At 40.2% G+C, this 24,566-nt stretch overlaps 1 protein-coding gene across 5 annotated transcripts in view; it reads right to left on the bottom strand.

The window, feature by feature from the left end:
• Positions 1-2,349: 2,349 nt before the first annotated feature.
• Positions 2,350-24,566, bottom strand: part of PCGF5 (polycomb group ring finger 5) — a 63,544-nt gene continuing 41,327 nt past the window's right edge. For 4 of the 5 annotated variants that reach the window (XM_075841221.1, XM_075841222.1, XM_075841224.1 and 1 more), the window contains exons 6-10: positions 22,968-23,110; positions 21,054-21,152; positions 15,769-15,858; positions 9,972-10,052; positions 2,350-5,280 (exon numbers count right to left, since the gene is read on the bottom strand). In XM_075841221.1, the coding sequence (XP_075697336.1) occupies positions 5,233-5,280; positions 9,972-10,052; positions 15,769-15,858; positions 21,054-21,152; positions 22,968-23,110 (461 nt within the window). In that variant the 3' untranslated portion in view covers positions 2,350-5,232. The remainder of the gene's footprint in view (positions 5,281-9,971; positions 10,053-15,768; positions 15,859-21,053; positions 21,153-22,967; positions 23,111-24,566) is intronic. The other variant, XM_075841225.1, reaches the window with a different exon arrangement.

The following is a 24,566-nucleotide window of genomic DNA, read 5'->3' as shown; positions in this document are numbered from 1 at the left end:
TTAAAAGCTTCTCATTGCGTATTTTGGAAGGTGGGTTGAACAGAAACCAATTCTGGTATTGATTTTTTTTTTCTTTACAGTGTTCAATAGTCGAATTTAATAACGTGATAGTCTTAGGCCGGATTCACACGAGCGTACTTGGTCCGTGATCTACGGTCCGCATGTCGGACGCGTTTCCCGGACCGAACACACTGCAGGGAGCCGGACTCCTAGCATCATAATTATGTACGACGCTAGGAGTCCCTGCCTCGCTGCGGGAAATCTGTCCCGTACTGTAATCATGTTTTCAGCACAGGACAGTAGTTTGTTTAATCTTCTGTGTTATGCCCGTTAGTGTAAAACTGCCTCTGCCGAATAGGCATACAGTTGGCAGACCTGGGGGCCGTAGTTAAGCCCCTGGCTGCCATGGAAACCATCGCCCCCTCCCTCCAAAACCATTTTGATGCCATGGTTGTTATTGACCGTGGCATCTAAAGGGTTAAAGAGCCGGGATCGGAGGTACCTCCGATCCAGTCTGTTATAGCAGGAACTCGGCTGTCTTTACACAGCCCGGAACCCGACACCTGTGCCAGGCTTATGACACAGTGCCTTTAAAGAGCGGCGCTGTGGAATAAGTACCCTTACAGGGAACCTGTCACTAGGTTTGGAGCCACTAAACCGCAAGAATGCCGTTATGCAGCTGGGGTTTAGTGTTCCAAACCTGCCGACGTCAAAAACCGAAGTTTTGGGAATAGTAAGTAAAGTTAATTCCAACTTACCAAAAGGGGAATGGCAACATTGGGCATACCCTGGGCTCATCTTGGTAAATTGTTAAAACGTTACTTTACTATTACCGAAACTGCAGTTTTTGACCTGGGCAAGTATAGAACACTAAACCCCAGCTGCATAACGGCATGCTGGCGGTCTAGTGGCTCCAAACCTAGTGACTTCTTTTTAATGACCCCTGTAAAAAGGCATTTTGGCGGTCATTAAGGGGCTAAAAACCATAAATTACATATAAATATACCTGAACTGTGACATCATTATTTGTATTTTTCCTGTGCCATGATGTCACATTGTGCATGGTAACATTTTTGTATGAATCATCTCTGTACCATGATATATTTACATGATCCCTGTATTATGATGATGTGTTAGGTGACAGCACTCAGTATCACGGTCACATGAGAGAAAATCAAAAGTTTTTTTTTTTTTCAACATGCAACGTTTCGGCTAACATTAAAGGGGTTGTCCGAGGACTTTGTTAATGCTTGTAATTTATAAATGTAAATACATTTGTAATATACTTAAATTTTCCAAAGTGGCCCCGTTTCCAGATCCTGCTGTGGGGAACTTGACGGGTGACGTCACTCTCTGCACTGGCTCTAGCCGCTTTGTTGATCTTGAATTCTTTGCCGGGTATCAGACACGTCACTTGAGACGTGCCGTGTATGGGCTGTTCTGCTTGACAGCCCGTAATGCGCATGCGCTGTCACTGCTGTTCTCGCGGTCTCTGCTGTTGTCGAGATAACAGAAGGGGCCGCGCATGCACGTTACAACAGAACAAGCCGATATACACCACGTCACAAGTGACGTGTCGTATACCCGGCAAAGAATTCAAGATCAACAAAGCGGCCAGAGCCAGTGCAGAGAGTGACGTCACCCGTTAAGTACCCCACCAGGATCTGGAAACGGGGCCACTTTGGAAAATGTAAGTATATTACAAATGTATTTACATTTATAAATTACAAGCATTAACACAAAGTCATTAAATCTCGGACAACCCCTTTAAGCTTTTCTCAAGATAAAGAAATGCTTAATGTTAGCAGAAACGTCGAATGTTGGAATAAAGAACACTTTTTTCTCATCTGATCAGGATAGTGTGTGGAGTCTCATGTTGGCGTGGGCGAGTTGGACGAAAATACCCGGGTGACATGTACCAGACGAATATCCACTAAGGTGCTGACTCTACTACCCTCCTTTTTTGTATCCTTGAACTGTGACATCACTTTGTATATTAGTCTTGTGCTGTGATATCGCTGTGTGCATTATCCCTGGTCTGTTAAATCCCTATGTGCATTATCCCTGCACAGTAATATCGCTGTGTGCATAATTCCTGTACTGTGACATCATTATCCTTGTATCGTGACATCACCGTGCACATTATCCCACTACTGTAACATCATTATGCACATGATTTCTGTGCTGAGACTTCATTGAGTAAATTTTCTCTTTATTGTGACATTACCATGTGTATGATCCATGTGATGCTGGAAAATGTGGTCACAAAAAAAAAAAATATTATCGAACTATTTGGGAACTAGGAAACAAGGGCTAATGATTTGAAAATAAAACACAAATACACAGGTATAATACCAACAATCCAGTTTTATATTAGAGTAAACTGTTTAGATAGATGTTAAGCTGTTGAAGACTATTTACAAAATGTGCCATTTCTTATAAAATCCATTTCAATTTGAGCATCGTTACAAAATTTCAATCTGAAAGGAAATGAGAGAATATGCGACAACCTCACTTCTTTAACAGGTACAAAATACAATTTTAACTGAAAATAACTTAGAAAAATATACTTCCTGACATCAAGTCCCTTCTTCAGACGGGGTAGTGCAAGGAATTTGGTCATGAAACTATCCTTTATAATAGAGATTCTCCTCTGTAGTCTTACAGTTATTTTGGTTACATTTTTTAAAGGCATTTGAAACATTTTATAGCATATTTGTCAGCAAGTTATAATAACTACAATTCCTCTTCAAAGAAACAAATGTAAGAAAATATACCCAGCTTACCACACAGGGGATAGAACAGTATCTTTCCTAAACGCTCACAGTGCATATACACATTTCTATGTATTTTTCATATATAAACCAGACTCTATTGTATTATATCATTCTACAATGAGGCACACAGTTTTCTATAATACTAGTAAGTGCTACCAAACTTATTCTTTTAAAATGCTTACCTACAGATTGTATGAGACGCACTAATATAGAACGTGTATAAATAAAAATTTGCAATACATTACCATTAATATATGAAGGAATTATAGACCACACATATTACTATGTCACTTTTGACCAGAACATTTTTACACGGAATTTTCATGGATTTCTTGCATTAAATCTACAATTAATAAATTATTTAAAAAACAAAGTGGAAGACTAATGGAAATTAAACATTTGGCAAGGAAGAAGAACAGAAGAGGTATATGGAACTCTGGACACATGAGAATGATGGGTGGTCAATCTAGCGGTCAATGCTTTATGGGAAATATAACCTAGACACGACAGAAATGCCGGAGGTTGCCCATTGCTTATAATGCGCTAGAACAATGCTGGAATAATGTAAAAAAAAGGAGGATTTTTACCTCTCTCAACATCTCAGTTTGAAGACGTTGTCCAGCTACGATCAGAAGTCTCAATACATAAACACCTGCCATTTCTAATTTACAAAAGGTTTTCCTCAATCAACTTTCATGACATGTCAACCAGATGCATCAAAAGAAGATGACTAAGTTCAGTAGAGGTTTTGGAGAGGAGACCCCCACCAGTCAGAAGGGATCCACGTCCCCTTGTTCAGTGGAGAGGTGACCACAAACATATGGCTCATCTCCAGTGAACATAATGGGAATTATATTTACCCACTGAGAGGGGTCAGCACTTGCATATCCTCCTCTTTTCTGAAAAAGTGGACTCTAACCATTTCTTGAGATTGAGAGTCCCAGCTGCTGGTGACTTAAAGGATATATCTCACATTTCATAAAAGTCAGTTGTGGGAAGAGTGAAAAACAACAAAAAAACAGAGGCACCCATTTGGCCTTCGGGCCCCCCTGTGGACCACCTTACTTTAAGGACCATTTACATGAAATGATCATTGGTCCAATGTAAAAGAAAATGTGTGATTGTAATGATTATTACATAATTAAATAAAATTTTTATTTATCATTTTGTAAATTTATCATACATAAAAATAATACAATTACTAGACTACTTGAAGAGGACCGGTCAGTTTTTTTCTCCCTCGCAGTGATAAGGTTCAATCAATGAAGACAGCTTCACAGCGATGTAGAAGACTTGATCTCGCGAGATTTACCTATTCTCGCGAGACCAGCCTCTGTAACATAGTCATTAGGGAGCCACCTCCATTTAAAATGGAGGTTTGACTGGACGTCGTCACGTCGAGGGAGAAGGCAACTCTCACTGAAGAGATCTTAGGTCTCCTCCTCCCTGTACCGATGCTAGTAATTAGCATATTGGGCACCAAAATGGAGCACCAGCTATAGGGAGACAATGGAGGGGACAATTTAAAAAAACAAAACAAAAACACAAAAAATACTAATGACAGGTCCTTATTAGGTGAAATTGGTATAACAGTTACGTATTATAATAGTAGAAATTCCTTATTAATTTTTTTTTCTTAAACTAAGAAAATACTAAAGGGGTATTGCTGCCAGAAACGTTTATCCCCTTTCCACTGGATAAATGACAAATGTTAGGTCGGTGGATGACACCCACCGATCAGTAGAATGGGGGGCTAATGTCCCTCTTACCTCGGTGAGAGGGAGTTACAGAAACATCCTAGTGCAGACAACACGCTCGACCGCTGGTCCATACAAAAGCCTGCTCACTGCGGTTGTGCAGGATGGGTGACTGTGGTCCCCACTTATAGGATTCGTAAAGGTCAGACCTGATCTAACATTTAGTACCTACCCAGTGGACACGAAATAAAGGCTTCTGGCTCCGACCCCTTTAGATGAGGACATTATACAAATCAGATTCCAAATCATGTCGTTTCTAGTTATTGTCGGTCATAACTATGCATGGGGAAACCAGAATACATTTAACTATTTAATCAACAATAAATACTATACCAAGGACTTGGTAACAGTAAAACCACATGGGGTTGAAGTAGCAGTAATGCAAAAATGTTGGCTCTAACCAGATATCAACAAAATGTGTGTGTGTACACGATTACATCCACCACAGTTAGGTTTTGCAGCATGTGGATAGCATACCTATAAGTCAGTCCGATGTTGCACAGCAGACTGGCACTTGGTTTAATAACAATAGCTACAAATGACACTACCGGCAGGTTGGAAAGAGACCACATCCATATTTGCATGCTGTAAAGTACAGAGTGTCCTTTTAGTCCATGTAATTAGGCACATCCATTCATTGTGCAATCTGTCGATGAGTAAACGTATAGTGCAGGATTCTTCTCAGTGTTGCCGACCAATTAACCAAAGTCTATTCTTGGTCGATATTGCAATACCATGGGATAAGACTAAATAGAAAAAAGAAAACAGAACAAAAGAAATTGGGTAAAACACAAACAATGATTCTAAAGTTCACTTCTAACTATTTCTATATCCAACTGCTAATCATACTAAAAAAAATGACAGGGGCGCCTATGGCTCCTAAACTGAAAAACGTAGGAGCCAACTAATTTTTTTAGTTGCCATATATAATGTTATAATAAAAAAAAGACTTGCAGTCTCCAGTGCCTCGCACATCTCTCCTCATATGGATTCCTTCTTTTCTGATCCATACAGCCAACTTTGAACTTGAAAATTATTCATAGTCTAAAAAATAAAACTACTGCCCCCTATGAACAAGAATATTGCTACTATAAAATGCATATAAAGTGTTCACATCTGCGTTGGAGGCTGGGTTAAGTGCCTCCGTCACAGATTCCATCCAAAATCCTGGACAAAAAAATAACAAAATACCACACTATTTTGTCTTGTAAAATGACGGAAATCTGACGGACCACATTATAGTCAATGGAGTTTGTTGGTGTCCTTCATGTGACAGATCAGACAATGCCGTCATTTTTGTTGTTCCTATGACGGAGGAGAACCACGGAAATAAACAACACAGATGTGAAAATATTAGCAATACACAAACTCTCATAGCATTTATATCTTTGGCTAGGTACGGTTTAAAAAAAACGCCCTCCCATCCTTACTGGACAACTCCATAAATACTTAAACCATACCAGAAAAAAAAAAGGAGTATATAGCTAAATATAAATAAATATATATATATATATAATGAAATGAATGAAAAAAAATGAAATTGAAGAGGCAGCACTCCAAGGAAATTGGTGAAAAAAAGTGGTGTGTTTATTCACCACAGGCAGGCAACGTTTCGATCCGTCTCTATTGGATCTTTGGAAACAATGTGATAAATTTCATGAAGTAGTAGCAGGGAATTAATGCTATGTACATGGTCTCACAAGTAATCGTAAATTACGAACATGATTCAAAATAAATATCATGTAACAATAGCATGAAATTCATATATAAGCACCAAATTTCTATAACCATAATAAATGGAGGACATAATTATAAAGTTTACACTTTAAACATGTAAAATTGTAAAATGTGTAAACAACAACCCTCAATCAATTCTCCATAAAGTACTCTCATTCCTGACAAATCACTGCATATAGGGCATGCGCCGCGGACTCAGTGATGCTGCTCAGCTATTGACAACACCTGATAGGTACACGATTTAAGGATTTTGCAGCATGCAAGACACTATGCACCCCCTGAGGAAACAGGTTATCTCGAAACGCGTGTTGGGGTACACAGTGGTCACGTAGGACGACTGTACTGCTGAGATGGGTAAGACTGGCTATTAATTCGAACTCTAAAATATCTATATGCACTTTCAATCTCCCCTATTCCACATACAGTGATTTGTCAGGAAGGAGAGTACTTTATGGAGAATTGATTGAGGGTTGTTGTTTAAACATGTAAAATTGTACACAGCCATCTCTGCATAAATGTTATTTTTCTATTCTATTCTATAGATAGGTTTTGACCAGCATGTATAGTCTATTCTACTACACCATGACCTAACCTAGAGTCTCTATTGCCCTGAACTATTACTGTTTTTTAAAAACTATGCTTGTCATATATTTGCAATAAAATTTGTTATACATTTATTTATATGTATGGCTATATACTCCTTTTTTCTGGTATGGTTTACAGATGTGAAAATAGCCTTACTCAAAGGTGATGGAAACGGAAACCTCTGGTTCCGTCGGTGTCTGCTCAGGGTCCCGTTCTGACTGAAACCTCAGACGGAATGTTAGAACGGGACCCCAACGCAGATGTGAACGAAGCCTAATGATTACAAAAATTACCAATTAGTGAAAATCTCTCTACTTTTCTTCTGCCCGGACTACTTAAAGAGGCTCTGTCACCACATTATAAGTGCCCTACCTCCTACATAAGGAGATCGGCGCTATAATGTAGGTGATAGCAGTGCTTTTTATTTAAGAAAACGATAGGTTTTAAACCACTTTATGAGCGATTTTAGATTTATACTAATGAGTTGTTTAATGCCCAAGTGGGCATGTTTTTACTTTAGACCAAGTGGGCGTTGTACAGAGGAGTGTATGACGCTGACCAAACAGTGACCAATCAGCGTCATGCACTTCTCTCCATTCATTTAGGCAGCGCATAGGGATCCTTTTAGATCCTTATGTGCTGTCTTATACTGACATATTAACGATACTGAAGTGTTTAGACAGTGAATATCCAAAGCAGAAAATTACCACAGCACTGGACCACAAGTGGGTGCACACCTCAATAGGACCGGATCCACGGTCCCCAATATCAGATAGACAGAATAGACGAGGAGGCTTGAGAAAGGTCCTGCTGGACTGAAACGTTGCACGGGTGATTAAAAAGCTGACATATATTGGAAGTGCTGTCTCCTCGTCTATTCTGTCTAGACAGTGAATAGACATTCCACCGGATGTCTATTCACAATCTCTGCATTTCGTTACTCTGTCTGTGGTAGTTACAGCAGAGGAAGCGTAATCTCACGAGATTACTCTGTAGATGACAGGTTACAACGAGATTAAGCGGTAAATGACAGGTTACAACGAGATTACGCGGTAAATGACAGGTTACAACGAGATTACGCTTCCTCTGCTGTAACTACCACAGAAACAGTAACGAAGTGCAGAGATTGTGAATAGACATCCCGTGGAATGTCTATTCACTGTCTAAACACTTCAGTATTATTAATGTGTTAGTATAAGACAGCGCATAAGGATCTAACAGGATCCCTATGCGCTGCCTAAATGAATGGAGAGGAGTGCATGATGCTGATTGGTCAGCGTCATACACTCCTCTGTAAAACGCCCACTTGGTCTAAAGTAAAAACACGCCCACTTGGGCATTAAGCAACTCATTAGCATAAATCTAAAATCGCTAATAAAGTGGTGAAAACAGATCCTTATGTAGGAGATAGGCCACTTATAATGTGGTGACAGAGCCTCTTTAAAGACAAAGGTTTGTGGAGCACTGAGACCCCCACCAATTTCTAAAACAAAGCGGCAGAAGGGCTCGTGTTAGCGTTGAGCCGCTTTGTTTCTGTTCGACTTTTTCCGGAAATCAATGTATCGGAGTACGGGCTCAATAGAAAGTCTATAAGCCCATACACCGATACATCTTTCCGGAAAAAGTCGAAAAGAAACAAAGTGGCTAATCGGTCACACGAGCCCTTCTGCCGCTTTGTTCTAGCAATTGGTGGGGGTCTCAGTGCTCAGACCCCCAACAATCAAAACTTCTGACATGTCACTATGACATGTCAGAAGTTTGTCAAAAGTTTAGCTACCATTTAAGCTATTAAATATTGATATTAGCCCGTGAGCCCATTTTACATGACTGTGTACAATAAAATTCTTTAGATCTGGCATATTATGGTTTATCCGATGGACATAGTAAAGTATATAAAATTAACATTTCAGGATAGAGAAAATAAAAAAAAAAAATAATTTCAAGATGTTAAGACAAGACAAAATATACTACTATTAATTTGTTAACCTGAAGATCACCTGTCGATTCTTTAAAGAGGCCTCCTCTGTCACCAGTTTATTAATTCCCCATCTCCTGACTAATCTAATAGTTGCTTTGCTGCTGATAACTACAATGTGATTTGTTTTTAAAAAAAAAAATATTATTTGCAAAGTTATGAGCATTTTTCTAAATATTATAATGTGGCTCTAATAGCCAAATAGGAGGCGACTCTTTCTTTTCACTCTGGTCGGTGTAATGTTTTCTGTATGTCGCTGTCCAATCAGCATACAGCTTCTTCCCGTTCCCTGCCCAGCAACACAGCCTGATCTTATAGCATACAGCTTCCATTCGCAACTGTGTATTTAACTGGTGATATCTCTGGTTGTGTCACAGCTGGAACTGCGATCCTGGTGCCCGAGATATGGCTGTTTGAAAGGATCCCCCTTTGAAGTGATCCCCCTTCCCTCCAGCCTCAGTCTCTCACACTGTGTGAAGCAGCTTGATGCTGATAGGACAGCATCAGAGGCTGTGAGGAGGCTCCACCTCAGGTAAATCGTTTATGTTACCTCCCTGTTGTCTAATAAAGGTTCATTTACATATTTAGAAAAATGCTCATAATTTTGCAAATAATAATTTTTTTTTTAGAACAAATCACACTGTAGTTATCAGCAGCAACGCGCTTATTAGATTAGTTAGAAGATAGGGAATTGATAAACTGGTGACAGAGCCTCTTTAAACTACCACATTATACTGCAGTTACATGCTGGAAACAAGTGCCAGATTAGCAGATTTGCCAGATTAGCATACTTGAATAGATTAACGGCAATCAGCGAATATTACCAGGGATATCTGCGTTGTAGCATGTAACATTACATGTCGGCCATTCAAATGAAGGGCCGACCATGTAATGCTTGGGTGGCTGGGTCTGCCAGAGCAGCTCTTTATTCTGGCCCATAGAGCGGGTAACCACCTCTATGACACCTATGTGACCTGATAGGGCATATGGACGAGGTTGTGTTTATGAGACAGGGGCAGGGGCACCACAGAATGTATGATAGAACAGTCTGAAGTATAAAATATTACAGAATTGCTATAAAAAGTGTACACAGATTACAAGTGTGTTGTATTAAAAAAACAAAACTAGATTTATACATACGGTTGAGGATGTCTCGGAAACAACAGGAGCAATATCACTGAGAGACATATGTAGTGCAGTCGAATTGTTCTGACATTGAAACTGTGAAGGAGATTATGTGTTTATTAGAACAAGACATCCACAACTGCATGTAGAAATGAATGATCTGTAAAAAATGTTCTACAAATATGACTTTCATAGCAGAAGGAGAATAGATCAATATTTTGTACATTTCACCAAATACATAAAACAACTGCCAGAAATAATGACTGTGACATCTACAGAATACGTCTCAATGTATGATTCATGAATCCAGGAAAGATCGTGCATGTACCAGTCTAATGACTGGATGGATATGCATAAAAGACCTAATAAAAAGATCTTCTTTTTATACAGCCCTTCCCTTCTACATTATCGTGGCCGCCGTACAGAGTGTGTTATTCATAATCCGAGCTCTAGCATACAAATGGAGGTCCGGCAGCTGAGACTTCCACTGATCTAGAGACATATGGTCGGCTGAGCTCCAAATCTCCTGCTTCTCCCAACACAGCCATAGAGTTAAATGATAAAATTCTGTCTGCCTGCAGCCACAAATAGAGAACGCTTAGGAACTTACTGCATACGGATTTACTATGGAGTTCAATAGGATCTGTATAACGCTGTATGTAGTAAACTCCCCCTAGTGGTGGCTGCAGCAGACAGAATTTTTTCATTTAAAGAGGTTTTCCGAGAAATCCTTTAAAAAGTTGTTTCCAATAATGGGCATTGACCCTCTCCGATTACTAGAAAGGGGGTCCTGAGCCCCTTGTTCTTCCTCACTGAATGACCTCAGTAAGAACTTTGAATGGAGTGGTGTTTGAGCTTTCAAGGTGCTGCTCCATTCAAAGCCTTTCAGACTGACAGCCAGCAGAGTATAGTGCTCGGGTGTTTCCATCAGCCCCATAGACAATGAATTGAGCAGCAGGGCACAAGCTTGAACACCGCTCCATTTAAGTTCACTGTGTGGGGTGGAGTGAGGCGTAACAGGTAGTTTAGGTTTACCGTTCTAGAGATCAGTAGGGCCCCCACCAATCAGATATTTATCACCTATCCTGTGGATAGATAATAAATGTCAATTGTAGCAAAACCCGTTAAGATATCCATTCAATATGTGACCTGTTTGAATCTAACCCCAAATAGCAGCACCCAACACAGTGCTGTCTAAGTCCATACAGCTGTGCTGGTAATGGAGCTGAGCTGCAGTACCAAATACTGCCATATGGACAAGAGCAGTGCTGTCACTGGTACTGCAGTGAAGAAACAGTTTTCTTTAGACAGATGTCATCTGTCATTTCGAAATTTTGAATGGCTAACTATTCGCCACCCTTCTGGTTCAGCAGCACAAACCCATATTTTCATGCAAATCCAAACAATTCTAGGTATTCCCAATAATAACCATCCTTTGTCAGGCCCCTATCACACGGCCGTAGCCATAATCAGGGTCCGTTATTATTGGCATCGACAGCCACGGACAGTCACCTGCATGTGCAGGCCGTGCTCTCATTATAAAGTATAGAAGTATGGTCCATAAATTTAAAAAAATAGGACATGTCCTATTTTTCTGCGGATCCTTTCTATGGCCCGGACACCTTCCCGTAAATATACGGGAAGGTATCCGTGAGCAATAGAAATTAATGGATTCGTACTATGATCAGCAATTACGGGCCTGTGATAGAGGATCAAAATTACGATTGTGTGCATGGGGCCTTATTGTGAAAGCGTTGAACGTTCAAATATCGTTTATTCATTCATTTAGGTGTAAATGTTTTATAGCTGCGCCTTCAAGTTCTATGATCTTACTCTAGCACTTATCTGAACCATTGAAGTTGGACATCCCTCTCTCCCAATAACATAGTTATGTACCATTAAGAGTCTAAACGAATGTAGTAAAAAGATATGTCAATGTATTCTAGTACAATGGTGTTTAAAAGAATTACATTTCCTTTACCATTTTCAAGACATCTGCTTGCGGTCAGTGAATGTTAGAAAATTAGCTTTTTGCGCAGATGCATGACTCATTACAGTGTATCTGATATGTCTCTTCTAATGAAACCTTTGGCTGTGTGAGCAAGACAGGATTCCAGCAATGGGCAATGTTTCCACTCACTAACACCATAAGAATTGACAACCCTAGCCAGTGAAAAAACATAATATCAATTTTACTTCAAAGTGCTGTTGAGCAGTGCGATGTTAAGAAATTGTTTTTTTTTGTTAAATTATGAGTTTTATTGTTCCTGTTCACCAATGTGTATTCTTGTAAACGTAATAAATATAACTCTACAAGTTCCTCTTTTCTAACACCTCTACCAGCTTCCTTTTTAAGGCTCTGACGTATCTTGTCAAAGCTTCGATTCAGTATTGTCCTGGCACAGAACAGGCAATCTCTCAGATGACATAAAGATTCTATTCACACTGAGTTTTTTGCAGGCAGAAAAAAATCTGCCTCAGAATTCCTTCAGGAATTTTGAGGCAGATTTTAAACTGCCTGTGTTTTTTTTTTCGCGGTCTTCACGTCGTTTTTAGCCACAGCCGTTGAAGCTAATGCAAGGACTGCTGGCAAAAACACTCGTAAACAAGCGGCACAGGTTTTTTCTGCCTCCGATTGATTCAATGGGAGGTCAGAGGCGTGAAACCGTGGCGAGTAAGGACATGCTGCTTTTTTTTCCCGCGAGCGGCCAAAAGCCGTCTGGGGAGAAAAAATGCTCCTGCCTCCCATTGAAATCAATGGGGGCGATTTCGGACATCTTTTTGGCGCAGATTCTGTGCCAAAAAACTCGTGTGTACAAGGTCAAAAGCTTAATCTCACCCTCACCTTCGGGGGGAAAAAATACTTTATTGTGATAACCTCAATGGTATTTACTGTTAAAAATTGCACAGCATCCTAATTCTGCGACCAGAGCCTCAATGACTTTACTGCTCTCTCCTAGAGGCAGACATAATAAACTTCCTTCCTATTTTTACCACATCCTTTAGTGATTTTTTTTTGTGAAAGAAAAACTAAAAATAAAAAGGGCCAGCAAGATCAGAACGACGAGTGTTAAAGAGGCTCTGTCACCAGATTTTGCAACCCCTATCTGCTATTGCAGCAGATAGACGCTGCAATGTAGATTACAGTAACGTTTTTATTTTTAAAAAACGAGCATTTTTGGCCAAGTTATGACCATTTTTGTAGTTATGCAAATGAGGCTTGCAAAAGTCCAAGTGGGCGTGTTTAAAGTAAAAGTCCAAGTGGGCGTGTATTATGTGCGTACATCGGGACGTTTTTACTACTTTTACTAGCTGGGCGTTCTGACGAGAAGTATCATCCACTTCTCTTCAGAACGCCCAGCTTCTGGCAGTGCAGACACAGAGCGTGTTCTCGAGAGATCACGCTGTGTCGTCACTCACAGGTCCTGCATCGTGTCAGACGAGCGAGGACACATCGGCACCAGAAGCTACAGTTGATTCTGCAGCAGCATCGGCTTTAGCAGGTAAGTCGATGTAGCTACTTACCTGCAAACGCTGATGCTGCTGCAGAATCATCTGTAGCCTCTGGTGCCGATGTGTCCTCGCTCGTCTGACACGATGCAGGACCTGTGAGTGACGTCACAGCGTGATCTGGCAGAAGCTGGGCGTTCTGAAGAGAAGTGGATGATACTTCTCGTCAGAGCGCCCAGCTAGTAAAAGTATTAAAAACGCCCCGATGTACGCACATAATACACGCCCAGTTGGACTTTTACTTTTAAACACACCCACTTGGACTTTTGCAAGCCTCATTTGCATAACTACAAAAATGGTCATAACTTGGCCAAAAATGCTCGTTTTTTAAAAATAAAAACGTTACTGTAATCTACATTGCAGCGCCTATCTGCTGCAATAGGAGATAGGGGTTGCAAAATCTGGTGACAGAGCCTCTTTAAGGCCGTTTACATGTAACAATTGTTAATTACCCAATATAAATACACAAAACAAATAGATGATAAAAATAACATCTTAGGCCCTGTTCACATCACGTTTTTGGTATTTGTGTCCTGGTGTACACACTAAACGTGTCCATAGGGCTTTATTGTCATTATAGCCTATCCGGTTTGGAAACTTGACACGGATGCCTAACAGTGACATCGATCACTCAGACCATAATGATATCGGTTTAATGGATACGTCATAAAAAGGGTGATGAGAGTTCATGACATATCCGTTAAACAAATAGCATTATGGCCTACGGCATCCATCACAGCCTACGTTTAACGTATACTTTGGTAGTTTTACCCACCGTATACATCAAATGTACAGTAGTCCAAACGGGATGTGAACAGGGCCTTACATAAAAATTATCATCATCTAATGGTTACATGTAAATGGTGGTCCTCTGAGATTTCCTACAGACAACGTTACTAGTAGGATTGAATTTTGTGCAAAACAGTTTCTAGTAGAATAGTTGTAATCATATTAAGGCCCATCTTATGTTCGTAACAAATTTGGGAGCGTTAATTGGTGGCATAGAAAAAGTGAAAAGTGTTAACGGCCTTTAGAAAGGATTCTGAGAGGAAATTCCATGTGGCAGCCCATCCCCCACTGACTACAGCATTCTGTAGTCAGACACTCACTGATAAATGCGGTCTGTCAGAAGGCGTTTGTAGCAACCTATGGATGAGATTTACTAAATTGTGCAGCTGCCAACTCTCATTTATAACTTTTTTGTTCAAGTATCTGAGGACTAGTTGAAGTTTTGCTAGATAAACTGGATTTAATGTATATTCATTTATTATGGCGGAAACGCAATGCCGACATTTTTTTATTTTATTACACCATTCATCATAAACATTGTATGGTAACGGTTATGGGGATAAGAAATGTGTGTGTTGTTTACTGATTTGGGACCTTTATGTAATAAAGTTTGTTCATATTGTCATGTTTATTATTACATGATCGGTGCCCCACCCGCTTACTAGATAAATCAGCATGGGAACTCCCTCCAACCCGTGACGTGTACACATACATACAGATGCTCCAACAACCCACAATACATTTTTTAATAGTAAGGCCTCATGCACACGACCGTAGCCATGTCCACAACCGTGATTTTCGGGTCGGCCGGCCGCGGAGTGTCACCCGCAAGCCGCCCGCAAATCGTAGGCCGTGCACATGGCCGCGTCCATTATTTCCTATGAGCCTGGACCGCAGAACACGGCCGTAATAAGACATGTCCGTTCTTTCTGCGGTCCAGGCTCCTGGGCCATGCACGGACCGTGGAAACCACGGTCGTGTGCATGGGCCCATAAGAATGAATGGGGCTGCAATTCTCCTGTGGATTTTCGGGGGAATTGCGGCCGCAAAAGCACGTCCGTGTACATGGGGCCTAAGTGTAGAGTAAAACTTTAAAGGGTTAATCAGACATATTTTTGTAAAAAGAACCTTGTATCTGTAAAGAATATAAAATGCTTCACAATATAGTTCTCATCTCTTATCTACTTGTGTACTCCGCCACTGGTGTCTGCTGCTCCTGTGTCGTAACCAGGCCACTGCTTCCATAGTGACGTAACTTCACACGAACTTGTTGTACAAACATAGAAGGCTGCGGTTATGTTTTGTCTGTAGTAATATCTCGTGGCAACCAATGACACAATTACAGGTTGTTAGGTCACTATGGACGCAAAGTCACTGCAGCCTAGAAAACGCGCAGGAGACATTGGTGGCAGGGGACACAATAATTCAAATAGTATTTTACAATGTCCTTTTATTCTATGTTTTTACAGATACACATAAAAAGAAACAGAAGTTAACAAGAGAACATATTTACATTTTCACCCCTTAGTCGCCATCTCGTCATATATATGAACTCCATCGTGTGGTCCTTTCCCATGATTTCTCCATTGCATAGTACATCCAGCTGCAAAATAAAAGCTAATGTAAGTAGCGCAACAATGGAGCACCCTCACCTCTCACTCATCCTGGATGCACATTACACGTCTTATCTCTAGGTTCCTCCCCAAATCTATTTTTTCCTCTGATACCCCATCCGCCGCTACATTCACTCTCTATGGGGCCTCCAGTGACGGCGCTTGGCTATCTCCGGCAGCCCTTTAGAAAATGAATGAAGCGGTGGTAAAGCATACGCAGTACCGCTCCATTTAAACGGTGCACACAGGGACTCGGGATTGGTGGGGGTCCCAGTCCAGTGGTCGGACCCCCACTGATCAGATATTGATCACCTGTCCTGTGGATAAGTGATAAATTTAATTTGTAGCAAATCCCCTATAACTAGACAGATTTGCTATTCAGAAGTCTGGGACAGCTGGAAGACAACTTTTTAAAAAATATTTTTTTTTTTAACAACTTGGTGAAGAGCACAACTCGTGGACTTTAATTTACAACTATTACTGATACCACAAAGCTTGTCCTGTAAAAACAGGAGTAGGCAGAAGCTAAGATATCATCTATGTATGTCAACTGTCTTTGTTTCTGAGACAAGAACGGTGTTGTGTACTGAAACCTGATGCCCCTGAGACATCGCCTAAAAACAGACAGTGGGTAGGCAGACCTGCGAAATGTTATAAAAGCCAGACTTTAGGTAAGTAAGCTTTGGGTAGTGGGTGTAAATTGTTATATTCCACATAAATGCCATTATTTGTTTAGAATGATTCCTTAAAGAATAGTAAAAAAGGTTTATTTAAGTAAGTATATAACCTGGCTGCTGAATCTGCTCATCTGAGGTCTCTACACACAACTGTACAATTCTGCACACTACGGCTCAAGCTCGCAAGTCACAGCAGTCTTATGTAAGGCAAAATGATAATAAGACAATGGATCAACTGTGCATTGGTATCTCAACATACTAGGGACCCCACAAACAAGTTTCAGCTGTGCAGTAGAATACCCAAGCATGCTCAAGAACAGAGATAGAAATGGTGGGCTGGGAGATACAGGAGATTCATTTTAATCTTTATATTAGAACAGGATATGCCATAAACGTCCAATAGACACCCACCTCTGAGACCCGCCCCTATCTCTAGAATAGGGTGCCCTGACCCCCCCCCCCTACTCCCGCTGTCGTTGCTCTCCGGCTGACTGACAAGGTAGACGGGAGTACATAAACTCCTATTCACTTATAAGGCAGTTACGGAAACAGCGTAACCCAGCAAGCTCGGCTGCTTCCGTACTCCCGGCCACCTCATAACTCAGTGGTCGGAGCCCAGTGGCAGTGGGAGAAAGTAGGAGCGAGATCAGGAGGCCCTGTTCTAGAGGTAGCTGTGGGTCACAGAGCCGGGACCCACATCTATTAGACATTTATGGCATATCCTGTGGATATGCCATAAATGTCCTAGATGGGAATACCCCTTTAAACAGTTCAGGACCAGGCTATTTTGAGCCTTCGGGACCAGACACCGTTTAGCCATTTTTAGCTTGCGTTAACCTGTTCCCGCACCACTACGTAATAGCACATTGTGGTGCGGGGGGTGATATTTGGAGCGGGCTCATCCGCTAAGCCCGCTTCGTACGCAGCGGGTGTCATCTATGTGTTAAAGCTGACACCCGGGACTAACTGCCAGGAACAGTGATTGCGTTGTTCCTGGCAGTTTAACTCCTTAAATGCTGTGATCAATCACAATCGCAGCATCTAAGATGTTAGAAAGAGAGGGCGTCCCCTCAGACAGTGATCGTGGGGTGCCGATGGTTGTCATGGCAGCCCAGGAGCCTATTGAAGGCCCTCAGGACTGCCTCTGGCAAGGCTTAACAGGAGCCTGTAAAAAAGACAACATACTGCAATACATTAATATTGCAGTGTATTGTACCAGGGATCTAACGATCGTTGGTTCAAGTCACCCACAGGGACTAATAAAATGTGGAATAAAAAGTATAATGGAGTTTTTAGTAGTGAAAAAAAAAAAATTAAAAAAATATATATATTTATGTATATATTTCAAAAAATGCAAAAAAACCTTTTCCCATTTTTCCTAAAATTGGTAACGCCGCATCCGTAAAAGTCAGAATTATTACAATATACCATTATTTAGCCCGCACTATGAATGCTGTAAAAAATAAAACCGCCAGAATCGCAGTTTTTTGCTCACTTCATATCCCACAAAGATTTTTTATAAAAAGTGATCATAAGTCTCATATAGCCAAAAATGGCAGCAATAGAAACTACAGCCTGCCCCGCAAAAAATAAACCCTCATACCGCTAAATTGACGGAAAAACAAAAAAAGTTATGGCTCTCAGAATGTGGCCACAAAACTAAAATTTTATTTTGAAACAATTAGTTTCTTCCTTGTAAAACTAGTAAAACATAAAAAATAAAAAAAATATTTGCTATCGCCATAATCGTATTGACTGGTAGAATAAAGTTAACATGCCATTTTTCCAGTTTCCCAACACATTTTATGGTACAATAAATGGTGCTATGAAAAAGTACAACTCGTCCCGCAAAAAACAAGCTCTAATATGGCTTTATTGACGGAAAAATGAAAAAAAAAAAAAGTAAAAATGAAAACTAAAATCCAAAAACTGGCTGTGACGGGAAGGGTTAAACAACTATAACTTTTTTATTTGTTCGGCTAGCGATGGTTTTTCCGTAGACAGGGCAGGCTTCTTGTTATCATTTTTATACACATCCTTTTTGCTATTTTAGAATTTCCAGGCTTATAGTATGAAAATAATAGTAAAAAAAATAGATTTTTTACTTTTCAGCTATTTTTCTGGTAATAATATAGTTTTACACTAAAATATATATTTCATTTGTGGTCGTAATTTTCTACTATCAATTTTGATATATTATATGTCTATTTTAGGATAAATGGGTCAGGGCTAGCGTTACGACAAATGATTGGCATGGGGAATGTTTTTTTCTGGCTGGGTATTTTACTCGAATTAGCCATGAATAAGAGCACAGTCAGTGCTTGAAACGCGTAGGCTTTCATCTACTTGCCATCCCTACCACCTTGTCATTCCTCCTGGTGTTCTTTAGAGCTTTTTTTTGCTTATATTTCAATAAAGTGGAAACCGAGTTTTCTCCACTTATATCACTCATCGCTGGATCCTCTCTTTTGTTCTCATTACCTGCCGTGTGCCGTCGCGGAGATCCGGGCGATATTCGAACGCAGGAGCGTGGAGCTGGTAAGCTGGAGGTTTCCTCCCATCCCCTATTTCCCTGCTATTACTACTGGGTATTTTATGTGTATTTATTATTTCGTTTTGTTGCATTTTATTTTACTTTTATTTTTCATTATTATGGTCTATCCCTTAAAAGGTCACTTGTGGGACTTAATCTTTTTTTTTTCTTTTACACCCGAGTTACAGGGGAAAATCAGCCCTCTTATAGTGACTATTGTCACGAATAGGTCTGTGCTGGGTCTAGTTAAACCCAGCAGCAGCCTGCCACTAACGGCATCCCAGTGATCATGTGACCAGTCATGGGTCAGATAAGACAGAAGCCGTGAAAGCTGCTTCTATCTTCTCTTCAGGGTCCCCAGCAGTCACCGACTGCCAGGCACCCGACATTCAGCTGCACGAGTGATCACTCGGGTAGCCAACCCGTGGGTTTTAAGGACCTCCACCACCGGCCATTTATATACAGCCGGTGGTCAGGAACCAGTTACGTTTCAGGTAAAACGGGAGAGCAGCAGCAAGGAATAAATAATACTTTTTAGGGTAAGTTTACACGTAATGGATTTGCTGTGGAAAATGTCACTGCTGCTCCTGTATTCCACTAGTGGTTGTTTTACCATGTTAGGCTGGGATTCCACAGGCCGTTTTTATCATGTTTTCACTGCAATTTTGTAGCAATTTTCATGTGCTTCTTTATTTCTGTGAAAAACGCAGAGTAAAAAACGCATGCATTTTATCAAGAATCACCACGGCGGTGCAATTACAGGTGAAGCACATGGTTTCAATGTGCTTCACCTATATAACCACATGGCCCAAAACCACAATGTAAAACTACAGTGATTTTGACAGCAATGAAGGAGCTCATGAAAATCGCTACAAAGCTGAAGTAAAAACACAATAAAACGCGAGCAAAGCGCTCTGTGAAATTCCTTCCTAACACAAATGTCTTCTGCTCGTAAAGATACGGATTTGGATAATAAGGCTGGGTTCACACGACCATGTTACGTCCGTAATGGACGGAACGTATTTCGGCCGGAAGTCCCGGGCTGAACGCACTGCAGGGAGCCGGGCTCCTAGCATCATAGTTATGTACGACGCTAGGAGTCCCAGCCTCGCTGCAGGACAACTGTCCCGTACTGTAATCATGTTTTCAGTACGGGACAGTAGTTCCACGGAGAGGCAGGGACTCCTAGCGTCGTACATAACTATGATGCTAGGAGCCCGGCTCCCTGCACTGTGTTCGGTCCTGGACTTGTGGCCGAAATACGTTCCGTCCATTACGGATGTAATATGGTCGTGTGAACCCAGACTAAGGGTGCAGTCACATGTGGTGTACGTGCTTTGTATTTTGCAGCGTAAAAATATACAAAAACTACAGTGGAAAACTACAATGTATGCCTGTGGGAAAAATATTCTGCAACTCTAGATTTCTCTAGTTCTTGTGTTGCAAAATATTTTTCCCATAGGCATACATTGTAAAGATTTCTGCAGCGTTAATACAAAGCAAGTATGCCGCATGTGACTGCACCCTAAAAGTTCATTAGGGAGTTTCAGATAATGCAACTCCCTAATACACAAGTTCACGAGTATATGTGATACATTTAGTGGGGTTTTTCAGGTCAGAGGGGAAGGAGGAGGGTGGACCACAAGGGGTTTTGGCATAAATGTATGTTATATGAATTTATATTCTAACAAAACAAAAAAAAGGCCACAAGCATCTTAAAGCTAGGTTTACACCTAGCATTGAGATGAGGCTCAAAGTCACGCCACAACTGCGCAGAGAAAACCGCAGTTATGCCGTAATGGCGGTTATGGTTCTTCTTAAGAAACAGTCCTAGCAGTTTCCCTACAACTGCTAGAGGAAAACTGCGATTGGGTACTGCATGTAAAAACCCGGTTACAACTTTGTTTAGGTCACGTGGTCTCTTTGTGCTGCACCACTAGCGCTTTATGTCATTCTAAACCTTCAACCTTCTTACCTCATATGTACTTGGTAGTTTTAGTTTTAAGCTTAAAAACTTTTTAATAGTTCCAACTGTTATGCGTGTTGAACAGCGAATGAATTTCTTCATCAATCCCTACAAATACAAACAAAAAACAACTTATTAAAAGAGTAAAGCTGTAATCACAAGGTGGACCTTTTCATTAAGCTATGGCGGCTGTGAATCACAGTGAATTTATATACACACATTAAATACGGGACGCATGTTTGAAGAAACTGACGTTAATAAAGATTTGCTCCACACAGTGACCCACATTTATCAAAAGTGGTGTAATTTCAGCTAATGTCTACGTTAAATGCTATGGCGACCTGTGACATAGAAAAAATATATAGAATTTACATATGTTAATGGTTACCTGGAGTTAAAAAAGTTGCACTAAATTGTGATAACATACATCACTGCCATAAACCTTCACACTGGCTATAATTAAGCCACTTTTTCCACATCAGGGTCTGTACGGAATAGATACATGCCTTTTTTTTGCATTTGCAACCTTTTTGCGACTTCTTAACAAAGTTGCCTTTTATAAAAGTGGCAAAATCCTAACCAAGCAGTAAGCCACGCACACTTTTCGCCAATGCTACTAAATTGTAGCACAAATGGTTAATATATATTTTGCAGAGCTATTTTGGAGTAAAATCTCTAAGTGGTAGGATGAGTAGGATGAGTACTAGGATAAAAAGATAACCGCATGACAGTACAAATCTTAGGCTAGGTCTCGAACTTCCAGCTTTTTAACAGGCTATTCTTCTTTGTTATCATCCTGGAACCTGCCCATTGCCAGCACATAACTGATGCACAAAGCCCATTGGCTATGGATCTTTAGAAACCCCCAGAGCGGATTATAACTTTCTGTAAATATAGGATAATTGTTAAATGTGTTAAAGAACAATCATTTTTTTTCTATCCATATTATAATGTGCCTAAAAAGAGTTGCCTATTTGCATGATCTTTTTCTCTAGAAGATTATTTACTTCCAAATGCTCAGTAACAGCACATTGCAATTGGTAAGGTATAAAAACAATAAGCAGTAAACCCAGGAACTACCTGATAGAGAAGCCAGTGAAAAAAAAAAAAAAGAGGAAAGATCTGACAGGCGCCCTACAGACTCTGTGCACACTACGTTTTGGTTCTACGTTTAGCGTGTACATAGGGCTCCATTAACCAGAAGGCGGCTAAAAGGGTGTCCTTTTGGCCATCGTCGGGCAAGCATACGTCAAAATACCTTTTCCTGTTTTGAGGCTGGAATATCATTGTAGACTACGCATTTTGATCCTGAGGGATCCCACAGAAAACGTATACCGCGCAGTATACATTTTTTTTATTTTTAACATGGGAGTCTATGAACGAAGTATGTCACATGTCCCAGGTATATGTTTAATGTATACGTCATGGGCTCTTCAATAGCCTTTATTTATTAAACGGATAACATTATAGACTATGGGCAACATATGCGTTAACCGGATGTCTAACAGTGGCATCTGCCATCATAGATGTATTCGTTTAACGTAATCATCATAAACAGGATCATGAGAGTTCATGACGCATACTTTTAACGTATACCAATTAAACTCTATGGTAATGGGTGCCACTGTTTTGGCATCCGTCACAGCCTACGTTTAATGTATACATTAGGAGCTTTTCCCTGCGTTTACATTAAACGTAGGCCTACAAACATGATGTGCACAGAGTTGAAGGTAATTTTTTTACAACCACAGAATTCCATAAAAATGTAAATTGCTGACATCTGATCAGTATCTTTCACGACGCCCACATGTGCATATCCCTAAAATTGGGTTCGTATTTATCTGTGTGTTATATTTCAATCCATCTGTGATAATTTGACTGCATTTAAATCCAATAGTGCAAAAAAAAAATATCAAGGAGTACCTTTACTATGTTGTCACCAGACTGGCCATTATTACGTAAACAGTCCAGACAGATGGCAATCTGTGGGTCGCTTCTGTGGTAGTCTTTGTTTTCATCATTTTCATCTTCATCATTCTTAAGTCTTTTGTTATTTGGAAGCCCATCTGTATTGAATAAATGCATCTGTGAATGTACTTATAGAAGTAAACTGGTACTAAAAACTACAAAGTTCAACAGTGATACCCATATTCATGCCAAATCAATTTGTTCAATCTAATGATGTCACGAACGCTATGTTTACACATAGTTTCGGTTTCTAACTGAAGCCATGACGGATCCGTTATCCAACAGATCCAAATGGACCTCAATAACTTTAATGTGTTTCTGTCGGGGTTCCCGTCATCTTTGACAGCAAGAATAAAGGTGCATCCTGCGCTATTGGTGCCATCAAAAATCATGGAAACCTCAAAAGAACCCACCCAAAAAAAACAATACATAATTGGTATAGCTGAATTCGTATCAGAGAGTAAAGTTAACGTGTTATTTTTCCCGCATGGTAAACAGAAAAACGAATGCAGAAAGCAAATCGCAGAATATTTTCTCCCCAAAAAAAAATAAATGTATAAAAAGCGAATATGTAATTAAAACGGTGCCATTAAAAAATACAACTCGTTTTGCAACAAAACAAGCCCTCATATATCAACTTAAAGGTGAAAAGTTATGGCTCTTGGAATGCGACAACAATGCCCAAAATAGGCAGGTCGATAAGGGGTTAAATTCTGCGCACTTGCACCACTAAGAGGAGCTCAGGCCCTTTCTGCATATTGTGGTCTTATTGATTTTAATGCTTGATACATTATGACATTAAATCAGACCTATTTTGGTTAAAAAATGGTGTTTAAGGACGGACAGTCATGTCCACTTTATTCTAGTCCACCATCCGTTTATCAGCTTTACTTGTTTCTACAACCAAATTCATGCCGATAACTAGGAAGCAAACAAGCATTTATCTTATGGCAATACATTACAGATAGAAAAAAGTAAATGTGAATAAAGAAAATGAAAGCCATTGGCGTCCTGGTGCACATATATTATTACCCTGCACAGTGAAAGGAAAGGACTTGTTCAGCATTCACTTCAGGAAGTAGATGTTTCCGGAGATAGTGAATACAAGTCTTTATATCCTACAATTCCTTATACTGAAAAATGACATTTCCCCCATTATGAGCATTTTATACAGGACTCTGAATGGCCATATAAAACTCCATTTACATAGTTCATTTGTGCAGTTGTGTTCCTGATATGGGGTCCACCAAATGATATGAAATGGATGAAGTCACTGCATGATATCATTTATGTAACCAGTCAGGTACACAGAAAGACTAAACTCCAAGTCTACAATTTGCAAACTAAAAAAAATGTGAATATTTAGTTTAAAGGGGTTGACTGGGCTGGGATCCAGATCAAAAATAGAAACATAAAAAACTTTGTAAAATACCATTGTTCTCTGCCAGACTCAGGATTTTACTAGGCTCAGTGAAGTTCTGTCCCTAGTGACATAGTCACATGACCACGTCGTGCAATGATCCTAGCAGGACGTGACATCACGATGAACAAGAC

This window comes from Rhinoderma darwinii, chromosome 11 (assembly GCF_050947455.1).
Source record: "Rhinoderma darwinii isolate aRhiDar2 chromosome 11, aRhiDar2.hap1, whole genome shotgun sequence".
NCBI classification, from domain to species: domain Eukaryota; kingdom Metazoa; phylum Chordata; class Amphibia; order Anura; family Rhinodermatidae; genus Rhinoderma; species Rhinoderma darwinii.
The sequence above is the reverse complement of the archived record's forward strand: the minus strand, read 5'-3'. Positions and strand labels throughout refer to the sequence as shown.